We start from the raw sequence: 18287 nt of genomic DNA on the forward strand, positions 1-18287 counted from the left end.
TCTTTCTTTTCATTCATCTAAACACCCTGAATCCCCAGATGGAAATGCGCCGTCCGCCGTGGATTCTGGTTCATTGGATCGTACAAAACCAAACCTTGGAGGACGTGTTTTTCTTTTTTCTTTTTGCTCTTCTAATCCGACTCCGGGCGAGTCCGACTGACGCCCCCGTTCGCAGCACCGACTCGAGCTGGATCGATCGTGTCCGTTTCCTACTCAGATCCACGGCACGTGCACCGACACGCGCGTCTTTATATATTGAAATCAGACCAAACTCACGTCGCAACACAAACAGACGCGACGCGTTCCACGGCGCGAAAACGATCGAGACTCCCGCCGACACGACGCCGCCACCTCCGTTCCATCAGCAGCCATGGCGCTCTCCGGCGACGGCGGCCCGGTCCTCTTCCACCCGCCCTCCGCGCTGCACCACCACGCCGTCTTTCCCGGCCCCGCCCACCACCACCACCCCGGCATGGTCTGGAATCCCTTCCAGCCCACGTACGACCAGCAGCACCTCCTGCATGTGCCCATGCCCATGCCCATGCCCGGGCCCATGATGGTGCGCATGCAGCCGCCGCCCGTCGACCGGTTCGCCTTCGACGCCCACGCCCACGCCCACCGCCGCCGACGCCGCCGCGGCGGTCGCGGCTCGAGGACGCCCTCGCCGCCCTCGTCGCCCGTGGGCCAGCCCGCCTTCGCCCGCCACGTCCACTACGCCCCGCAGCCACCGGCGGAGGTCGAGGTTCCCGCCCTGTGGGAATGGAACCAGGCCGACGAGACCACGCCGCTGCTGCCGCCGCCGCACCCGGTGGTGACCATCGACACGGAGATCCCGGGCGCGCTGCACAGCTCCGCCACGCCGTTCTACCCGAGGGGCCCCGCTGAGGTCGAGGTGCGCGACGTGTGGAAGTGGAACCTGGTGAAGGAAATGGCGGCCATCACGGCGCTGCTGCCGACGCACCCGGTGGTGACCATCGACACGGAGTTCCCGGGCGCGGTGCACGACTCGGCGACGCCGCGCGCCAAGCGGAGCCCCAAGGAGGCCTACGCGCTCGTCAGGCGCAACGTGGACCACCTGAAGCACCTGCTGCAGCTCGGCGTCACCCTCTCCGGGCCCGGGGGCAGCCACCCCGTGGTGTGGCAGTTCAACTTCCGGGGCTTCGACGAGCGGCTCGACCCGCACGCGCCGGAATCCATAGCCATGCTCAAGGCCCACGGCATGGACTTCGCCAGGCTCCGCGAGGACGGCATCGACCCGGGCGACTTCGCCGACGAGTTCATGCGCTCCGGCCTTAACCACCGCCGCCCGCGCCGGGGCAGGGGCGCCCCCGAGCCCCTCACGTGGGTTGCCTTCTCGGGCTCCTACGACTTCGCCTACCTCGCCAGGATGCTTTTCCGCCAAGGCAGCAAAGGCTTGCCGCAGAAGCTCGAGGACTTCGGAAGGCGCGTGGAGAAGTTCTTCGGCCCGTGGGTGCTCGACGCCAAGTACATTGCCAAGACCTGCCGCATCGAGGACGGAGGCCTGGAGAAGGTGGCCAACACTTTGGGCGTCCAGCGCCGCGCCGGCGTCGCCCACAACGCCGGCTCCGACAGCCTTCTCACCGCCGACGTGATGCTCGCCATTGTGTTGCAGCTCGAGGGGCCCCCCAACTACGACTACAAAGTGCGCGAGAAACACGCCGGAAAGATCGATGGGCTCGTGTAACTGCACGTACTAGACTTGTAGATAGACATATACTCGCTACAAAGATATTAGTACTATGTTATTAATTAGTACTCTATAAGGAAGGAATCCAAGTGATTCAGTTTCCTTGCTTGTTGGCATTCTTCTACGCTTGGATATGCTAATTCATCTCTAATTCCATGACCACATGAACCATCAAGAACTTAACTACACTAGTGGCTGATGCCCGCCTCGGCGCGCCCCACCGCTTACAGAGTAGCGACACAAAAGAAGACGTAGGTTGTTAAGGTATACAAACGGCTTCGGTGTAGCCGTATTATTAAGATCGGAATCGCGCCTTGGCGCAAGGGTGCCGGTCCTAATGTTTTGGTTAAGCGGGTAATGTTGAATTAGTAGGAACCCAGATTCAGCATATGCATTCATACAAAACAATTACCGAGTGATTCATTAAATAGGGATTTCATAATCTAAAACATCAGTTACTGCATCAGTCAATACATACCAGGAATAAACATAAGAACAATACACTTCCTACCAAAACAAATGTATCCACTAAAATCAGAATTGACATGGACAAACAAAGGAATTGTTGACGGACAACACTTGGATGAAGCAAATCATTCTAAGCCTACAATTGATAAGGTGGCTGAAATATTATGTCAGCCTTGCTCATTTTTGTAAGGCGTGGAACAAAGAAACTGGCCTTTCACTGTGTCTATATGGTCCTACCTGGTCCCCTCGAGTTGAAAACAAAAGAAACACGCTCCAGGCCTTCGTATAAATATAGAGAAGCTGAGCCTAGGTGTATAAATTACGAACGTTTGTTCTGCTACATCAAAAATAGAAGGATCAGTATGGTCATGTACTTGGAATTGTAAAGACAAATTTAAAAGTATCTGCTGCTGATAAAAAAATTATAACAAGATTTGGTGAAATGTCAGTAGGCTCTTAGGATTAGGGCAGCGGTCTTCACCGTCTAAAATTCTCTTGTTTCTAATTACAGAAAAATGGAGTTTCATTTGTTTGCAATTACACAAAAAAGCAGTTTACTTACACAAAAATGGAGTTTCCTTTGTTTTTCTACATACAAAAAAATGGAGTTTGCTAATGCAATCACACGTAGCAGAGTTGTTCAATCAATGGACATGAGGGAATGATATATACACTAAGCACCACAAAGTCGTGTAACAAAAAACAGAGGAAAAACCTGAAGGAAGAGGCAAAGATGGCCTTAACTTCACAGGAGAGGTAGACATGCCTTTGCTGGGAGAGGAGCAGGGTAGCGGTCATCGCCGTTGCCGGCAGGAGGTGTCTCCAGTGTGAAAAGACATGGAAGCAAGCTGGAGATTCGCGACTCAGCTACAATGAACTCCATTAAAATCCTTTGAAGCATTCAATTGCCGCAACAGACCTAGAGGAAAATAGCCCAATTAACTCACCCACTCACCAAAAATAAGAAATGGAGGGAAAGAGATCCAAGAACACAAACCTACACTACAATGGGTGAGTGGATAAGAAGCATAAACATGTAGCAATACAACAAGCCTCTGAAGGAGACATGGCGGCTCAGCGGTGACGGCAAGAGAGGCGAGCTGCTGGCTAGCATCCTCTTCAGTCTCAGCGTAGTACCTACAAAGAAATGTACCCCTGTAGAAATACCGAACCATTACAAATGTAGCCTCCCATAAAAATATAACCCTCTTCTAATAATAACAAAAATTCTAGTAAATACATATTTCATTAGCAAGAGAACGGGCAACCTCTTTGTTTGTTGATAGCTTAGCAGGCTCCAAAAGCAGGGAAAACTCTTGTTGGTTGATAGCTTGTAAGTCACTAAAGGTAGCTTGAGGTCCGCACACAAAAATTAAGTCCTCTGAGATCACATAAGAGACATAATATAAATTTCAAATATTTACAAATAAAGTCACAGTTTGGTTTGGTCTGTTCCCTTGAAAGAAAAACGGATAAGACATGGGACTTTATGACAAAAATAATGGCTAATTACATGAGTGGTATCAGGTTTCAAAGATTTTGTGATACCAAGAATACTAAAGTATAGTGATTAAAAGGGAAACATGATTACTGAACATTATTTATTGCCAAATTATTATCTTTGAAGAAGTCCCACAGAAAAAAGGAAATAGATAAGTTGTAAAGATCACCGTGCATTTTCGCTAAATCTTGAACTAAATTCAGTTCATAAATTTAAAAGCATTCTCTGAAGGGCTTGACCTAAGAAAGATGATGAGCCGGAGATTAACTACATTGGCGGTTTCAACAACATATACATAGCAACAACTCTTATAGATCCTACCTAACACATGCAGTAAAAATATTTTGGTAGGGAATCAAAGATAAATAAAATTTAGCTGGCTCCTAACCATTTATGTGGGGTTACATGATGTATTCAACGACCCTGAGAATAGTGCAGGAAATTTAAGGGTATGGAGTCATACTTGTCTGCAGTTATAAAAGAAGAGTTGCTTGTCTGTTGCGTGAGTTCAAGAGGGACGAACGTGAATGGTTTCAAGGAGGTTAACAGTCGCACTACCAGTTCACCACAGTTCAGTCGCTCGACACCATAACCGACGGTTGCGTCCTTTACTGGTTTGATTAAAACTATCATTGGTATGCCTCCTCCTTCCGTGCATAAACACCCAGGGATAAATTCATCTACAGGGTCAAAAATAGGTGCTGGATTAATGCATATTCAGAACTTGGGACCAAGAAAAAGTCCACATTTGCGGAGTAATGCATTATTGGCAGAAATAGAGAAGTAGCTATAATTATTAAAAACACCAAGAGCCTTCACTAAATGTTTTGGTGGCAGAAATAGAGTAATATAGGAATCTGTTTAAAAAACTTCTAATCTGATTTGGTGGCAACTCTTGCTGCAATGACAAGTGCCCATGCATCTGATAAAATATAAACCTTATAGTTAATTTAAATGTGTGGGATGAAACATATTATTCTGAGCATTTGTAATAGCCATTTGCACACATGTATGCCAACTAAAACTTCTGTGAAGAGCACACATCATATGTCTGGCACCAAAATCAGGGTACTTGTTGATTTTTCAATCTGCACGGCGCCAAAGGGGAATTGTGCGTGCAACACCTATCAGTTTCCTTGTGCTGCTAATTACTAAAAAATAGGACACGTGACTACGGTAGTGTTTGGCAGCACTAGAGATAGTTTCTTTCAATTAGCTGCCAGAACATGTAGGCCCTACATATGAAAAAGTTGCGGAAAAGAACAAAAAGCTAATTCTTTGGATTACAAAGTGAAAAGACAATTTCTAGCTATGGTACAATATGTAGCCGACAGCAAGATTTACCAAGGTCGCTATTCACTGCATATTTGCCTGGCCGGGAGGACTATTGAAATAGCTATAATGAATCCTACATCCAAGCAGAATATTGGGCACCAAGATTTTTGGAAGAACACATCAACAATGAAAAAGATACTAATAGAATTTATAATATAGCTTGGTTGCTATGTCTATATGGTCGCATTGAAAATAAAAAGTGTAGTATATAACCCACTAATCATGCATAAGACACAAGCTGCTTGAAAATCAGAGGACCCGAATTGCTTCCAGGATACAAACCATCAGAGTCATAAGAGATGATATATTATGTATGTGCCTGATGTCTGAATCTTAGAAGAGCAAGTAGAAACTTCTTTTTACCCATTTGGAGCAAAGCCTGTAAGGCTACCATCTACAAAACCTAAAAAACAGAGCAGGAAATAAGTACTAACAACACATCAGCCAAGCATGGGAAAAATGGCTCATTTCATCTTCGAATACACTGCAAAGCTCAAATATTATTTGTTAATAATATGATTATAGGGCCCATGCAGTGTACAGCCTGCCAGACACCTAGAACTAATAAGCAATCCATTAACTACAGATGATTCGACAGTACAAACAAAAAGGAAAAGCAATGCATGAGCCAAACAGAAAATGAAGCAACAACCTGTCAGGCTCATAGAACCGATAAAGAATCCATAAACCACAGATGATCTGATAGTTCAACTAAAAATAAGAGGCGATACATGAACCAAACAGGAAATGAGGCACCCATCTAACTGGTCCTTGTCTACAGATGTACATTTTCTCATGTTCCAGGTTCGCACCTAATTTGTTACACACTCCAACATGAAACTGATGCTGAAAAATGGAGCCAGACCTTGCAATCACACTAAACCTAGGATCTCCGAAACCATTTGATTAGGCATACTAATAAAATCATTTGTTTCCACTGCACACGAAAGTACTTCTCATTATAAAAGACAGGACATACGTCACTATTGTTTATCTTGGGATCAAATTACAAATATGAAATCTCTGTAACTATATCAGCACCTTATGGCTCTAAAGCCAAGATTGTTTTTTCTCTCCTCACACATGTATTCTTGCAACGTATCCCTTATCGTACTGCAACGTACAGTTCACTGCAATTGTAGATGGAGAATCTCCGACAACTCACTTATGAAATGAGAAATCAAATGTTTTTAGAAGTTCTACTACCATCTATGAACCCGTTCGAGAACAAACAATTATCAAGATTGCATCAAACATAAGTAAAAAAATAGAGGGGAGGGGGAGGTAAAATAAGCTACCTGAACACCCAAGAAATCTGCACTGCCTGTTGAAAGGCGAGTCAGCAATCAACACCATGATCTGTACTTGCAAAACAAATAAGAAAGCATACAAACAAATTAGTGTCAATCGGGTGAAGAGAAAGGAAAGAAAAAATAAATATGGAAGAAGAAACAGAAACTGGAATTTCTATGGTCCGAGAGCCGGCTGCGCGCCCTCCGCGTGGTCAAACAAAACAATGACTAATTTACCTTATTACTTTTCAGAAAAGTTTTACCATACTGAAGTACCGAGGTAGCAGGAAAGTGTCGTTAGTATCATGGTATGCGGCAGATACATATATGCAAGTACACATCAAGTATAGCTGATGTTGAGTAGATGAGGTGCTCGCAACCCAACTAAAAACTGCAATAACCAGCCCTACATAACTTACAATTTACATGGCACATGACACCTCCTTGCACTCATATAATGATTCAAATCCTGCTGATTGGCTAATAGCGATGCAAAAACTATTAACAACAAGACGGACAAAAGAAGTAGACTTCACTATATACATAGTTAGGTACCTTGTTATCGACAATGTGAATATTGAGAATCTCAATTCCAGACTGATGCACATTCATCCTGGTTGCATTAGACTAAACTGACCTTGCAACCTGCATTAGTAATAACAGAAGGCAAGATCAAACACTATGTCAATGCAATCTGGATAAGCAAAGTTAGCTAGCACAAAGAATTTTATAAATTTTTCCAAAGGTAAGGCTTCATAATTAATGGCTTAGTGCAAGATCTGGACATACATTATACTTATAGGCAGGAAGGGATAGTTGTAAGATAATATCACTATGCCAACCAGACCCAAAAATCATGGGAAATAATCCATAGTATAGAGCTAATAACATTTATCTACTGTAAATTACCATATCAATTAAAAAAGATTATTTGCATATGATCTCTAATCTAGACATAAATAATAAAAGTCACATGGCATTATCTTTTAAACTGAACTAAACCTCCAAAATCATGTCACCAAATAAATCTGGCATTAACAAACCATTTAAGATCAGCTTTTGTGTGAATATTGAGATAAAGATGATCTGCCTTGTGGACCACTATGCAAACAGAAAAACTACTGAATAAATTACTTCATGTTTTTGCATCTTCCAATCTTAAAGCCCTGGAGCAAGCTGGCCACATTTTGTCAATCTTCCAAACTTGAAGCATACTAAACAGAAGCAACAATGGTACTTACAAATTGAAGGATTCGGGCGAAAAGTCCATTCTGCACCCGAGCTCATATGCTCCCGCATGAACAGTAAAATCAAAAAAAATTCAAAAAATTCCAATTTTTTTTTGAGAGAAACATTGACAAAAGTTCTAAGTGCCTGCAAAAATTCATCATGAAATCACATTCCTGTAAGGCGTGGCAAAAAAACAAATTCAGTGCTTCAAAATGCGTTTGAAAGTAGCTTTTTTCAGAGTACTGTTTTTGTTTTTTTTGCCACGCCTTCTAGGAATGTGATTTCATGACGAATTTTTGCAGGCACTTAGAACTTTTGTCAATGTTTCTCTCAAAAAAAATTTGGAATTTTTTGAATTTTTTTCGATTTTACTGTTCACCCGAGCTCATTTGAGCTCGGGTGCAGATTAGCCGCGTCCGGATTCAGGAAGCATCTCCCCCTCTACCAGGAACATGTTGGCAATTTTGATATTTCACTTGCGCAAGTAGTCATGGATATGTACATCAAGCCTGCACGACCCACCACAAGAAATTAAAGATAACATAATTCATCCCAAGAACACATCCAAACATTGAACACCTTGTGATGGTGTACCTCTGTGGAGAAGTCGATCTGGGCAGGCTCGTCACTGGTCACTAACATCCCCATGCCCTTCTCCTCCATCCCAACACAGCATGTTCGTCTCCTGATGATGGGTGGAGCAGTGGTGAGCAGGCCCGGGCCCATAGGTGTACCAAATGTGCGGGCCGCAGAGGGCCCCTAGTTTTCCTGGGGCCCCGCACAGTGCATATTTTATAAGGGACTAGCGCAGCAAAGTATGGCCCATTATGCAGAGCAGCCGACCAGGCCCAGCTGCTCATGCATGCAGTGAACCACCAGGGCCTCCACATGTGGGCTGCAAGCGCACGCGTCGCAAGATTGAGTGTGGAATTTATTTATTTTAACCGTGAGATGTACGAGTCCTCCAGCATCTAGGTTTCAACGGGGCGGCGACTTGGCAACGTCGGTGTCTCCTCGTCCGCGGCGGCGGCGTCGGGAAGGCAGTTCCAGGTATAGTTCGAGACTAAGACCGGCGTCCACCAGCCATCGCTCTAGACTATGTTGGAGAATCGAGATTAAGACAAGTGACCCCGTGCAGCTTTGATCATGTGTCCGTGAGTTCCGTAATCCATGCCAATAGCATGTTACTAATTTTGTCAGTTTGATTTTTCTATACTAGATCTAGTGTTCCAAGATTGAAGTCATGTCTTGATCTAGAAATATGAATTTGATTATCAAAAAAGGCAAGGGAAAATAAGGAATCGGGGATTTTACTCAAAATCTGAAAGGATATGTTTATAGTATTTAAAAGTTTCAAGTGTCTTCCCATACTTAGCCACTTCATCAAGATTCACAAGTGTCCTCCGATAATAAGTTCCAAGATTTAGTTTCAAAGAGCACCAAAACAAATGGTATTGTCTAAGTAAAAACTATGCAACCAAGCGTTGAATATTTAAGAATTCCGTAACACATTATAAGGTAGGCCTCAATTTAGAGTTTGGCATAGGGCCCCTGATTTTGTCAGCCCGGCCGAGAGAGAGAGAGAGAGAGGACAAGGAGGGGCGACGGGGGAGCACCTGCAGCGGACGTAGAAGGAGGAGTCTACTGTTGGCGCTCCTCGGCCGCGCGCATCGTCTGGCCTCCAAGGCACCGTCCGCCGCGCCCCCGAGGCCGCGCACACCAAGCTCGCAGAAGACGGGACGACGGGGGCGTCGACCTCATCGCCCGTAGCCCCAATCTTCTTCTAGAGCAGCGTGTGGTCGTCGATGGGAGCCCGGGCGAGCGGCGGCGACCTCCGACGAGGCTTGTGGCGCCCCCACCCCCCGCCCCCCGGCGCGGTTGACCCGCGGCGCCACGCCTCCGGCAGCCGCGGCGCGAATCCGTGGAGGCACGCGCACACCCGGTGACGCCCTCCCTCTCTGGCCACTTCCTTCACAGCGGGAGGATGGCCTAGGCGAGCGGCGGTGGCGGCGGGCGCGGGCCTAGGGTTTGGACCAGGGGGGAGAGGCGAGGCGGGGGGGGGGGGAAGAGGAGAGGGGCTGGCGCGAGTGGGAGAGGAGCGACGGCTAGGTCATCCCCACGTGAGCCTTGGCCTTTTATACACCTCTACACAAAATGACGAAAATGCCCTCGGCTGCCACCCAATTTTATAGGCGGTGGCACACCGGGGCATCGTAGCGGTCTCGGTTTTGATCCAACGGTCGAGGGCGTTTGGGAGGGGGATCGGACGGTCGGAAACGCATCAAGGAGCCGATCCGATGGCCAGGAGGCTCAAATCGCTGAGGAGCCGTGTGAGGTGCTTCGATTCTTATTTCTGGATACACGAAAGGAAAAGGAAAAGGCAATACGGCGATCCAATTTGGCTCTCGGGAGCACGTGCTCCTGGGCGCGAAAATGAGTTTTGTTGTAAAAAAAATTCACATTAAAATGCTACCTGCAAAGTTTTAGGTAAAAAAGTTAATAATTTTGGCATGTGCAAAAAAAATTGAACAGCAAATATTACTCCAAAATATAACCTCAAATTTGTTTTTTCACCGACGAAACACTACAGTGCTTCGTTTCACATGAAAATTAAGCATGGTTGCAACACTAATGACACGAACATCCAGAAAAAAAATTATAAATTTTTAAAAACATTTTACTATGTTTTTTTGCATTACTGTTCATCTGGAAGCAAAAACGTGTCTTTTAGCCCAGGAAGCAATAATATACATATTGACTTCCCTTAAATTTGGAATACCTAGTCCACCAAAGAATTTTATTTTTCTTCTGGGAGACAACCCCCAATTAGCTAAATGGTACTTACCAACATCACCAAGATTCCCCCAAAGGAAGTGATCCATTTGAGAAGTAATGGCCTTAATTGCCCACTTAGGAAATTTAATAGTGGACATCAAATAAATAGGGATACTTGCAATACATGCACGTAAAGAACAAGCTTAGCTTCATACCTAAGCAATTTTCCCCACCAACCACAAATTATGTTAATGATTTTATCTATAATGGGCTGGAGATCCTCCCTACGAAGCTTAGCAATGCAAAGGCACTCCAAGATATTTCAATGGAAAGGAGCTTTGCTTACAACAAAATATTTGAGCTAACATCTTGGAAATCTCTTCCTCTACATTGAGACTTATCAGGTCACACTTGCTGAAGTTAATTTTCATACCAGACAAATTGTCAAAATAGGAAAGAAACCACTTAATATTTCTAGCATTATCTAAACTAGGATGCAAGAATAGCAGGGTCTCATTAGTATATCGTAGGATGATGATCCCACCTGGAACAACATTAGGGAGAGCCCGGCAATAATTCTTTCTTGAGAAGCTTTGATCGACATTTTATAGAAAACATCAGCAGCCCGTTAAATAAAATAGGAGAAAGGGGATCCCCTTGTTTTAGACCCTTACAACTAACAAAAAGAGAACCATTTATATCATTTATAACCAAAATCCCTAGAGGAAAGCATTTCCACAAGGAAATCCCAGTTAACTCTCTTATAGGCCTTCTCATAATCTAATTTGAGGATAACCCCAGGAAGTTTAGATTGGTGAAGTTCATGGATAGTTTCATGTGAAGGAAATATGCCCTAGAGGCAATAATAAAGTTGTTATTTATATTTCCTTATATCATGATAAATGTTTATTATTCATGCTAGAATTGTATTAACCGGAAACTTAGTACATGTGTGAATACATAGAAAAACAGAGTGTCACTAGTATGCCTCTACTTGACTAGCTCGTTGAATCAAAGATGGTTAAGTTTCCTAGCCATAAACATGAGTTGTCATTTGATTAACGGGATCACATCATTACAGAATGATGTGATGGACTTAACCCATTCCGTTAGCTTAGCACTTGATCGTTTAGTATGTTGCTATTGCTTTCTTCATGACTTATACATGTTCCTATGACTATGAGATTATGCAACTCCCGAATACCAGAGGAACACCTTGTGTGCTATCAAACGTCACAACGTAACTGGGTGATTATAAAGATGCTCTACAGGTGTCTCCGAAGGTGTTTGTTGGGTTGGCATAGATTGAGATTAGGATTTGTCACTCCAAGTATCGGAGAGGTATCTCTAGGCCCTCTCGGTGATGCACATCACTATAAGCCTTGCAAGCAATGCAACTAATGAGTTAGTTGCGGGATGATGTATTACGGAACGAGTAAAGAGACTTGCCGGTAAGGAGATTGAACTAGGTATTTGAGATACCGAGGATCGAATCTCGGGCAAGTAACATACCGATGACAAAGGGAACAACGTATGTTGTTATGCGGTTTGACCGATAAAGATCTTCGTAGAATATGTAGGAACCAATATGAGCATCCAGGTTCCGCTATTGGTTATTGACCGGAGATGAGTCTCGGTGATGTTTACATAGTTCTCGAACCCGTAGGGTCCGCACGCTTAACGTTCGGTGACGATCGGTATTATGAGTTTATGTGTTTTGATGTACCGAAGGTAGTTCGCAGTCCCGGATATGATCACGGACATGACGAGGAGTCTCGAAATGGTCGAGACGTAAAGATCGATATATTGGAAGCCTATATTCGGACATCAGAAAGGTTCTGAGTGGTTCGGGTATATATCGGAGTACCGGAGAGTTACGGGAATTCGCCGGGGAGTATATGGGCCTTATTGGGCTTTAGGGGGAGAGAGAGAGGGGCTGCCTAGGGCAGGCCGCCCCCCCCCCCCCCAAGGCCTAGTCCGAATTGGACTAGGGGGAGGGGCGGCTGTCGGTGTCAAAACCGGCGGATCTCGGGTAGGGGGTCCCGAACTGTGCGTCTAAGGCGGATAGTAACAGGAGGCGGGGGACACGATGTTTACCCAGGTTCGGGCCCTCTCGATGGAGGTAATACCCTATTTCCTGCTTGATTGATCTTGATGATATGAGTATTACAAGAGTTGATCTACCACGAGATCGTAGAGGCTAAACCCTAGAAGCTAGCCTATGATTATGATTGTTGTTATAATAATCTATCGACTAGCCTGGCCTCGGCTTATATAACATACCAGAGGCCTAGGATAACAAGAGTCCTAGTCGAATATGCCGGTGGGATGGAGTCCTCGTCTTGATCACCAAGTCTTGAGGAATCTTCCTTGTATATGTCATCGGCTGTCCGAACTGGCCCATGAGTATTCGGCCCTAAGGGTCCTCGGCCCAATCCAACTGATCGGGAGACGACATGGTGAGTACCCCCTAGTCCAGGACACCGTCAGCGGCGCCCCCTCCTTCCTTCTATTCTCTCTTCCCCTTCCTTCTCTCCTACTCCTACTACTTGGAAGGGGCGGAATCCTACTCCCGGTGGGAGTAGGACTCCCCAGGGCGCGCCATAGTAGAGGGCCGGCCCTCCCCCTCCTCCACTCCTTTATATACGGGGGAAGGGGGCACCCCATGGACACACAAGTTGATCATTGATCTTTTAGCAGTGTGCGGTGCCCCTCTCCACCATAATCCACCTCGGTCATATCGTAGCGGTGCTTAGGCGAAGCCCTGCGTCGGTAGCAACATCATCACCGTCATCACGCCGTCGTGCTGACGGAGCTCTCCCGCAAAGCTCTGCTGGATCGGAGTTCGTGGGACGTCATCGAGCTGAACGTGTGCTGAACTCGGAGGTGCCGTGCGTTCGGTACTTGGATCGGTCGGATCGTGAAGACGTACGACTACATCAACCGCGTTGTCGTAATGCTTCCACTTTTGGTCTACAAGGGTACGTGGACAACGCTCTCCCCTCTCGTTGCTATGCATCACCATGATCTTGCGTGTGCATAGGATTTTTTTTGAAATTGCTACGTTCCCCAACATCATGAGCATCTACAACACTCTCCAAAATATATCTCCCCTTGACAAAAGCAGATTGACAAGAAGACAAAAGTCCATCCCTATAGGAGAAACCCTATTAGTCATGGCCTTACTGAAGATTTTCATAGAGTAGTTGCTCAAACTTATTGTCCTAAACCATTCATATATTTAGCATCATGCTCCATGGGAATTAAAGTGAGGAAAACCAGTTTTCTAGGACATTATTAAGAAGGATTTTACGGCTTTAGTGAGAGATTTTGAAAATGGCTTTCCTAAAGCATGAAAGAAAGTAGTGTTTTGTCTCCTAAAATTTCCTAGTCCTAGATCTTTGCCACATGGCAGTTTCTTCCTTCTTCCAACTGTCTTTCAACTCATTTTTTATATCTCTCATTCCCTGATGATCCACATCAGAGACCAAATTCTTCTCAGGAAAAACATCTAAAATGGCAAATTCCAATAGAAGATATATCTTTCTTTTTCTTAATAGCAGTATCAATATTGATGCTCCAGTCTTTCACCTTTTTCTGAAAAGTTTTGTTTTAAACTGCCAAGTGTAATCTCCTCCACCATCTTATGAAAATCAGGGTGAGAGAACCACCATTTGTCAAATCTGAAATGCTGGTCAAATTATTTTTACTACCACAAGAATCAAGAAGGAGTGGAGCATGGTCACTACCAACTCACAGTAAAGCATGCAATGTGGTCAAAGGAAACTGAGCATCCCAACTAGCAGAAGAGAAAACTCTATCAAGTGCAGCAAAAGAGGATTTTGATTGATTGTTACACCAAGTATAATTTCTATTAGCCAGTTTGTTTTCATTAATGCCCATTTGTTAATCCAATCCTCAAACAAAATTGCCCAGCTAGCATTGATATTGCCACTAGACTTATGTCTAGCTTCCCTAACCAGGTGAAAACCCCTCCAAAAAGGACAAGATAGGTCAAAAGACCCACAACCTACGCTTTCCATAGTAGGAAGTTGGTGTGGGGAGCCGGGCGGTGATGAGACCGGCAAGCGATGGCATCGTTGCGGTAGGGCCGGAGATGATCGAGCTGGCAGCAATGGTGACTAGCGCGCCGGCGGTGGTGCTCATGGCATGGAGTTGGAATGTTGTATCGAGACTTTGTTACCAAGTTAGAAACAAATATGTTTGTCGTGGAGAACCTCACGGGCTTGCACTATATTAATATATGGGGCAGTCTTGGTTGCCAAGAATACATGAGATACATGAGATCCTAAAGATCAAATTAATAGGAAATAATCCTATCTAATCTGTCAGTCATAACCACAACGATTACATGCTGACATATACATTAGCAAAAGATTCAGATCCTCCCGTTGATAATCCAGTGGGAGTGGACCCTCCATTGGATCCTTTAGTTTGAGTGATTTGAAGGACTCGAGATCCCCAGTAATCTTCGGCGAGCTTGTCAAATCACTGCAGTGTGTGATGTGCAAATGACTATGGGCAGGTGCATGAAGCAACAAGCTCCAATGATGCAGAGGCACCTCACTGTTTTCAACTACCATATTAATAGATTCTCCTGCAGACGAAGATGAGGAAGCACAATTCTGTGACAGCCTTTCTGCCCATGATGTGAGCACATTATCACTTCCCATTATGCTCCAAGAAGCATATCTAGGAACTTGTGGTTGTAATCCTCAACTTGGGGCATCCATGTATATTGACTTGCTCAAGCATACACGAGATTAGCTCATTCACTGCAGCCTCACCACTAGAGAAAGGTGATGTGTTCCATTCTTTAAGGCTGCTCATGTCTTTCAGGGTAAGCTCTCGGAGGTTTGGTAATTGGGTGACGGGTGGAAGGCTGTTGCAGTAGGGCAAACCAACCAGCTGCAGTCGGACAATGTTGGGCAGATAACTACCAATGCTCATCATCAACCAATCTAGAAAGATGACACTAGCATGACCATGAATGGCAAACGCATGCAGATTGCTTGGTGGCAGTGGCACTAGCTCCGCCAGAATCTTTTTGTCATCAAGAAGCGCGCTAACCTCTGGATCACTCCACCTTAATGCCAATTCTCGCATGTTTAGTTTTTCACTTAGCTTTATACACGCTGCCTCTTCTCGGGACCACACATTTTGAAGTTGACCAATGTCCAACTCATCAGGGTTGACATGTTCAAGCAAGCCAGGTTGTTGGCACACTTCATATCATCAGCTACACCAAATACATCAAGTTGGGGCAATAGGCCAAAGACAGTTTGATCGTCAAGTTTATCCACGGACTCCGGAAGACTCGTAACTCGGGAGCACCCCTGAAGGATCAGCTTGCTCAGGAACGTAACACTTTCTGAGATACTAATAAGAGGTCCAGCTCCTCCATGTAGGCAAGGTTACATATACGGTGAATAAAAATCTCTGCTTCATTTGTTGATGGGCCATCAAAGATATACCCAATGCACGCTGTTAGATTAAGATATCTTAGTTCGGCGAGATTGCAAATGATTTCTTGCAGCCCTCTAAGATTTTGGCAGTACGATAGATTCAATTGCTGGAGTTTGGCAAGCTCAGTTAATGCTTTAGGTATTCCTTTAACATGATGACAAAGTGCCACGTTCAAGTATATCACGCCTTGAGATTCCCAAAAGAATGTGGGAGTTCTTCTAGACCAAGACAACTTGATAAGTCAAGATACATCAAGCAACACTGCTACCGTTCCACAGCCGCAAAAGTTGAGGTGATTCAGTTCTTGGAGCATACTGATACATAGGCTTGGCCCATAGGCCGGGCAAAAGGGGCGACGACCGCCCCGGGCCACAAGAGGGAAGGGCCCCAACTAAAACTTATACTAGTAAGAATTATACAAGTATACATTAGATATGAAAGATTATTAAATGGATAAAATAGAGCCTCAATTTGCAGAAGCGTAAGCTCACACCACATACTAATAAGTTATACCACGCATAGGCAAACCAATCCGACTGGCGAAGTTGAGTTCAAATACACTAGTCTCTCTTTACGATGCTTCTCTTAGTATATCATAATGAAAATTATGATAACTAGATTTTAATGTTTAAACCAATGCACAGTTTTTAATTCGATAAATGTGTAGGCATCTCATTTGCACCAAATCAAACCAAGTGAATCAGGACGAGCATGTTAGGACCGAATCATACGAAAAAGTACAATTAACAACATATTTGTTTCTTTGATGATTCTATTACTGAAACGAACTTGCAAACTATATTTTCTATGCCCTAGAAGTTTACATGAATATGAGTGCCTAATATACACTAGAAACCACTATTAAAATATTTGTTAGTATGTTTATAATCTAGAAATCTCTACCGTAATATTCAATAATACTAAAAGATATATGAACACACACATAGATATGCAAATGCGTATACAGTACATCATTTATGCAATATTAGAAAAATAAATAAGAAAGATTGTTTTAACAAGAAAGAAAAATTTTGTTACATCATAAAATTTTCATTTTGAAGAATAATTTGTTTAATGATATACATTACAACTGCATAGCAATGAATATATAACTATTATTTGAAAACATTCTATGTGGCTAAGTAATAGAAAAATATATTAATAATAACTGTAATATGGTACACTTACTTTAGTATAGTATAAAAGTTTAGTATAAAAAACAATTGTTTTACATCGCCCCGGGCCCAAAAATACTTTGGACCGGTTCTGCTGATACGGCTAAGATATGTACCATCAAGAATATGTGGAGCACCAAGATACGTCAACTACTTCAGTTGACCAACAAAAGTAGGTAGTAGCATAAATCCAAGATACGAACATTCTTAACTAGTGAAAATGCATCATGATCGAACTCTGACTGATCTTCGTAGTCAACAATATGAAGTGCCCTGAGCTTTTAATGGCTTTGTACAATCCATGAGCCATGCATAGCAGCAGTTGGGCCCTGCCAAATTAAATTCGCCAGCCATGACAGATCTTGTGAGGTCATGCACCAGATCATGCACAAGAACATAGTGCCGCCCCCTTGGAACGGTGTTTCAGTGTCAGCCTGCACGGAAATAATATGCAATAGTGTAAGACTGGTTCAAATTACAAATAACTTAAAAACTATATATATTAACAGTCTTTTGCAAGATTAATTTTATTTCTCTATTACTCAAATCAACTTGCCCATTGTACTGAGGATGATAAGGTGGTGCAGTTATATGATTTACATCATATTTGGCTATGGTTTTATGAAATGCACCATGAATAAAGTGTGAAACACTATCAGTTATTAAATATCTAGGGACTCCAAACGCGGGAAAATAACTTCTTTAAGTATTTTAATAGAAGTGTTGTGATCAACACTACTAGTTGGAATAACTTCTACCCACTTAGCTACGTAATCAACAACGACCATAATATAAGTATAACTGTTCAAGGAAGGAAAATGTCCCATATAATCAAAACACACAATATCAAATAGTTCAATAACAAGTAAATAATTCATAGGCATTTCCTGACGTCTACAAATATTACCAATTCTTTGACATTCGTCGCAAGAAAGTACAAACTTATGTGTATCCTTGAAGAGAGTAGGCCAATAAAAACTAGATTGCAATACTTTATGTGCGGTTCTATCTCCAACACGGTGTCCTCCATACGCATCAGAGTGACACTTCTTTATGAGATGTTCTTGCTCATGCTCAGGTACACAACGTCTAGTAGCACCATCTACTCCTTCTTTATATAGATGTGAGTCATCCCAGAAGTAATGTATTAAATCAAAGAATAACTTTTTCTCTTGTTGATATGTGTAATTAGATGGTATATATTCAGCAACAATGAAATTAGCATAATCTGCATAGCAAGGATTATCACTAGAAGAAGCATTTACGATAGCTAATTGCTCATCAGGAAAACTATCATCAACAGGCAGTGGGCCCTT

The 18287-nt window shown here is 43.8% G+C and overlaps 1 protein-coding gene across 1 annotated transcript; it reads left to right on the top strand.

Annotated features, from left to right (window-relative positions):
* Positions 1-224: 224 nt before the first annotated feature.
* On the top strand, positions 225-1770 carry LOC123168503 (probable CCR4-associated factor 1 homolog 11). The gene has a single exon (XM_044586386.1). The coding sequence runs from the start codon at positions 371-373 to the stop codon at positions 1703-1705; it is 1335 nt and encodes a 444-aa protein (XP_044442321.1). The 5' UTR covers positions 225-370; the 3' UTR covers positions 1706-1770.
* Positions 1771-18287: the final 16517 nt, after the last annotated feature.

This window comes from Triticum aestivum, chromosome 7D, assembly GCF_018294505.1.
Source record: "Triticum aestivum cultivar Chinese Spring chromosome 7D, IWGSC CS RefSeq v2.1, whole genome shotgun sequence".
Taxonomy (NCBI): Eukaryota; Viridiplantae; Streptophyta; class Magnoliopsida; order Poales; family Poaceae; genus Triticum; species Triticum aestivum.